Source organism: Triticum aestivum, chromosome 2A (genome assembly GCF_018294505.1).
Source record: "Triticum aestivum cultivar Chinese Spring chromosome 2A, IWGSC CS RefSeq v2.1, whole genome shotgun sequence".
In the NCBI taxonomy this organism is placed as follows: Eukaryota; Viridiplantae; Streptophyta; class Magnoliopsida; order Poales; family Poaceae; genus Triticum; species Triticum aestivum.
In genome coordinates, this window is record NC_057797.1 from 644,392,673 (window position 1) to 644,398,234 (window position 5,562).

General features: G+C 43.8%; 1 protein-coding gene across 1 annotated transcript; it reads left to right on the forward strand.

Moving 5' to 3' along the window:
- The first annotated feature begins 292 nt into the window (after positions 1-292).
- LOC123189962 (uncharacterized) lies at positions 293-5,101 on the forward strand. Its single transcript, XM_044602500.1, has 3 exons — positions 293-1,764; positions 4,602-4,661; positions 4,787-5,101. Exons 1-3 carry the CDS (start codon positions 480-482, stop codon positions 4,858-4,860), a joined length of 1,419 nt encoding a protein of 472 aa, XP_044458435.1. The 5' UTR covers positions 293-479; the 3' UTR covers positions 4,861-5,101.
- Positions 5,102-5,562: the final 461 nt, after the last annotated feature.

Consider the following 5,562-nt stretch of genomic DNA (forward strand, 5'->3'; position numbering starts at 1 on the left):
TAGTATCATAGTTAGTATCATGCATGTCAACTAAGCAATTTTGATGAGGTGTCATAACCTTAAATGAAGAAAGATATGATGGAGTATCATAGAGTATCATGATACCGTATCATAATAAATGCTATACTACTTTGTGTCATGCATGACAATAAATAAAATACTACATGATACTAATATATGATACTATGTATTAGGGAGGTAGTATTATACAACTAGTATCATATGCATGATACTTTATATGATACACCCCCCCCCCCCCCCCCCGAGGATCTTCAAAGGCTTTCAGGTTGCACTCCCAAAAAAAAAAGGCTAGGCCTTCAGGAAGAAGAGAACGGATCATCGCCCTCCCTAAAATTCCTAACCCTACTCCCCGAATTCCGCCGCCGGCTGACGCTCCTTCGGCCCCCAGATGAGTATCCCAAATCCAATTGAAGCTCCAGTCTTGTCCGATTTGGTCGTGGATTGACCAATCAGAATCCATGGCGACAGCTGCCGTCCTTGCGAGCCGCGAGGGCAAGGGCCGCCACTATATCCCAAGCTCCGTCATACTCGACCTCTTTGGCCAAATCGGCCCCAGCCGCAACGCCACCACCGCCACGTCCAAGACGAGTACCGGCCTGCCCATCGCGGTGACTTTCTGCGCCGCCCGCCCGCCAGTCCTCTCGCACTTCTCCTTCAGCAGCGCGGCATGCCCGGAACCCGAGGGTTTGTCCCTGGCGCCCAAGGTCATCAGCGCGGATGCTGACCTCGTTCTCCTCCGCGTCCCCGTCCAACCCTTTGGCGAGTCTAATCCGATGTTTAGCGACTACTTCGTCTACAGGGCGCACTCCCAAATCCCAAAGCTGGACCTGCTCCCGAAGTCTGCTCCATATTACTTTGGAGATAAGGAGATCGCCATACTGAGCTGCGGCGACGGCAAGTACGCTGTGGCCGCCCTTCAAACCTTGGGTATGTGTACCTTTAAGCTTCACGTGTACCGGTCTAGACCTGATGGCAAGCCAGGGAGTTGGACCTCCAAGCTGCTGGATATAGAGCTGAATGTGAAGGAGCTGCCCAGGGACAACTCGTCCTCGATCTCTCTCGCATCGCAGATGCTTTCGTATCATCGGACAACAAAGGTGATCACGCTTGGTGGTGCTAAAGGTACCGTTGGCTGGGTCGATCTCTGGCGAGGCATCCTTCTCTGCGACGTGCTGGAAATTAGCCCCACGCTCCGTGACGTGCCTCTGCCTTCTGTCTCTAAGAGTGACTGGAGGTTATTCCTTGACTGCTGCCCCTACTATTTGCGTGACATCATTGTCGACCAGAGCAAAAGCACTATCAAGTATGTCAAGATGAACTTGCACGGTGGTGCCTGGAGGGCCACCACATGGAGCATGCCTATCCCGGTCACTTCATTGAATGGCTGGCAGTTTCGATGCTCCGCCCTGTCGACTGAGATTGATATTCCTGCTGATCTCAAAAGGCATTATAAGCTGTTGCATAAGCTCATGAGCGGAAGCGCCAACAAGGAGGGGAGTGCTGCAGAGGAAGTCTTGTCCCTGGAATCTCTACGCATGGCTTACCCTACCTTGAGCATCACGGATGGTGATGATATTGTTTACTTGTTGGCCAAGGGCACCGGCATGAGGGCTATGCCGACAGTATTCTCTGTTGATCTCAGTATGCCGACTCTGCGAGGAGTGGCGAAGCTACCCAAGAGGCACCTTGGTTTTATGCGCTACTTCCTTGCCAGTGGAATCTCCAAACATATCAGGACTCCAGGTACCTCTGCTCTTTCGCCCTTGTGGCAACAACTGCTCTGGGTGTCATTTATGCCCTGTTATTTATGTACTATTAGTTGAAAACATGTTGGAAAGTCAAAGAGGGGGTGTTATATTTGGATCCTTTTAGTAAGCAGGGAAGCTTGACTTCACCAATATTGTGGCAGCAGATCCACATCCAGTAAGCAGTGTTCAGCCCATGCTTAGCTAATCTCACCATGTGGGTGTCAAAACACAGATCTGTGTTCTCGTCACAATGTCCATTGCTCTAGGATTGTCCGTGTGATGAAACTGAGATTACAACCTAGCAACTTATCACACTTGATTTAGGAGGACGAGATTGATAATGATGATGCGATGCAATGGTAGAGTAGTGCATCGACTGTTAGGGCTTCTTGCGTTAGTTGGGAAATAGAAATTAAATCTGCTGAGTTGAGAACTGTTACATGTGCTGCAGTGAATCCAGCCGCAACCTTAGCATGGTTACGGCAATCTCTACAGCTTGCACAGCCTATCATCATAAATATAAAAAATTAGAGGAGAGCTAATTAGGCACATTTATTATTTACATGTACACTGAATTAGAAAGTATGAGAAACCAAAATCCGATATTGAACTGCAGATAATGAAAATGTACCTTTAGGTACTTTGCGGTCTTCAAGTCTTTGCAGGCACAAATGTAGTGCAACAAAACTGTTACGTCCTGGCAATTGAGAAAAAATATCTATTGTTAGCTACAGGATTTAAAAAACTGATTTTTGTAATTCCTTCATTTCCTTTCTAGATAATTGTCTGAGCAGGAATCTGCCATGGTGCTGCATTATAATTTCTATATATGTAGAGAAAGCAACATAACAAACACCCCATTAGGAGAAATATAGCAAGTGCATGTAGCCATACAAATACGCAAGTTTGAGATACCTAACTATTTGAGATGAGATTTTTTTTTTAATAAAAATTGACATAAACTCCACACTAGTTATGGATGCTATTATCAACAGCAATGAAAGGCCTGATCAAGTCGTAACAGCCCCATACGTATTCCTCGGGTATACCCTGCGTGTTCCAGCTGTATTCTGATTTTTTTCCTTATTTTAATTCGAAAATTGTGATGCTTTGGGATACGTGTATCCCACGCGTATCCATGTGTATCCCCGTCCTGGTGCAGTGTCCTGCACCGATTCGGCACCTATGTGCCGTATCCCTGCATCATAGAACACATCCCATAATCATAAATATCAAAAACTAGAGGAGAGTTAATTAAGCACAATTATTATTTACATCAAATAATTCAAGGTACTCGATGACAGCACAAGTATCTGGAACCCCAATAATTATGTTAGACACAAACTATAATTGGAGCACCGGTCAAGTAAGACCATTGATGCAAAACACATTATATTTTCCATGTAGTATTTTATTATGACACCGAATTAGAAAGTATGAGAAACCAAAGTCCCATATTGAACTGCAGATAAAGAAAATGTACCTATAGGTACTTTGCGGTCTTCAAGTCTTTGCAGGCACAAATGTAGTTCTGCTAACAAAATTGTTACGTCCTGACAATGGAGAAAAAATATCTATTGTTAGCTACACGATAAAACTGTTTTTTGACTTATAATTCCTTAATTTCCTTTCTAGATAATTGTCCGAGCATGAATCTGCCAAGGTGATGCATTATAATTTCTGTATACGTAGAGAAAGTAACGTAACAAACACCCCATTATTAGTAGAAACATAGCAAGAGCATGTAGCCATACAAACACGCCAAGCTTTAGACACGTCCAACTATTTGAGAAAAAAAGTCGACATAAACTCCAGTAGTTATGGATGCAATCATCAACACTTTTTTTCTTCATATTGTTGTAGAGCAAATGCAATGATGGATCACTTGAAATGTTTAAATCAGCAAGGATTTTGTAAATCGTTGTAATACTTGGAGTTGGTCAGCATTTCACTGCAATGGACATAAAAAAATGAAAATCACTTTGGACTTGAACACAAAGACTGCAACATATTCCTTGGTTTCCTCTTGGAGTGGAATACATATACCGGATTCAGATTTTGATCGGCATATGGTTTACAGAAATATAAACTCTAGATCATCGAAGAACTTTGTACTCCACATCTACTTTCTGAAATATTATTTTGCCTCTTCAAGTTGTGTGTGTGTGTGTGCGGTTGAAGATGTTGTGTTCAGTGCATGGTCGGGCTGCAGTGGTTTGGCATCCGGCAGCTAGCACCCCCGCAACCCACACACAGAGAGGGCCAGTGATATGGACTTCGGCCTGCGGCAGTGCTAGCGCCCCGACCAGGGGATTGGAAGACCGGATGATGGGGAGTGCTTGCCACGATTGGTGGAGAGGGCGTGTATGGCAGATGTCAGGGAGTGGTGACAATTTCTGTGAGCATGTGGAATGACAGCAAGAGATGGCTAGGGAGGGAGCGACTGCAGTGCTGAAGCAGAGAAGTCGCGGTGGAGCGGGAAACTTCTTTAACTGAGGTTCTAGGTGCTTCAGTTTGAGCAATACGTCTGACACACCAAATCCAGGCCACACGTTTGGGGGACCGCAATGCCTGAGACCACTTTTGTTGGATTTGGTCTAGTACGAATCCGACCGTCGATCTTTAATTTCCCTAGCATATAACAACAGAGGTCAAAATGCCTTTGAACCAAGTCAATTTCCTAAACAAGGAAGTGAAGTTTGTAATAAGATATTGACCGAAGCCAACTTGAAATGTGATTATTGCTTGGTGTTGTTTTGCCTTATTGTTCTTGCTCACTTGTTTTTCTTCAGTGAAACGTTAGCAACTTATAATCTATTCTAATTGATCCAGGTAGAAGTGATTCCCTTGGGCAAACTGAGGTGCAAGATACGAATACTTGTGGTCAAGAAAGTGAGTTATTGCCGGGTGTTGTTGTCTTATTGTTCTTCTTCATTTTTTTTTACTTGATTGAAAAGGCGAGAATTATTGCTTCTAGTGAAATCCTGCCAACCTATAATATATTATAATTGACGCAGGCAAAAGTGACTCCGTTGAGCAAACTGAGGTGCAAGATGCGAATACTTGTGATCGAGAAAGTGGGTTTGCTTGATTGAAGGTGTTATGGAGTTAGATTGCTGTGCCTTGAAACCTGGGGGCAAGCTTTGCTGGAGAGAGTTATTCATATAGATACACTGTAAAGATATTTATGTTCTGCAAATGTACCATGTGCCGTTGCTCAGGTTATGTCATCGTATTTTAGCTTGGCTTTGTTTACAGTACCTTAGCGGCTGTTGTTGCGAGTAAATATACCAGCGGGCAACTAAACCTGCTTGGGTGTCATTTAGATCCTACATTTTTTATTTTGTGAGTTGTATGTCCGTGAACATGCAAAGTGGCATACCAGTGGCAACTCTTATAAAGCTGCTGATGTGTGGATGCTAACACCGCATATTTGCCATTTTTCACACATTAATTACCAGCACTATCGGGGCAGGGTTTGTCATTGATTAGGCAATTACGTTGTTTGGACAGCATTTTGACCACTGGGCACGTCCACCTATGAATGACTCAAAGTTTATCTTTTCATTGTGGGGACCTCAAACCAATTCCAACTTTTTTCACTTAATTTTCGTAGTCATTTCATCCAAGTCGTTCCAGGCCTTCTTTTACTAAATCTATTAGTAGTTGCACTTTTCGACATATGCCTTTATTTAGGCATTGGTTGTAGGCATCCCCTTCTCTTAAAGGAATTTCTGCGCCCAGTTCCTGATCAAGTGTTGGAAAAACCGGAATATGATGCTTTCTACTTCAG

Bases quoted from the DNA above. Each gene is read 5' to 3' on its own strand.
- LOC123189962 (XM_044602500.1), top strand. From the start codon at position 480: ATGGCGACAGCTGCCGTCCTTGCGAGCCGCGAGGGCAAGGGCCGCCAC. The intron at 1,765-4,601 runs GTACCTCTGCTC...TAATTGATCCAG, and splicing joins CAAACATATCAGGACTCCAG to GTAGAAGTGATTCCCTTGGG. The intron at 4,662-4,786 runs GTGAGTTATTGC...TAATTGACGCAG, and splicing joins GAATACTTGTGGTCAAGAAA to GCAAAAGTGACTCCGTTGAG.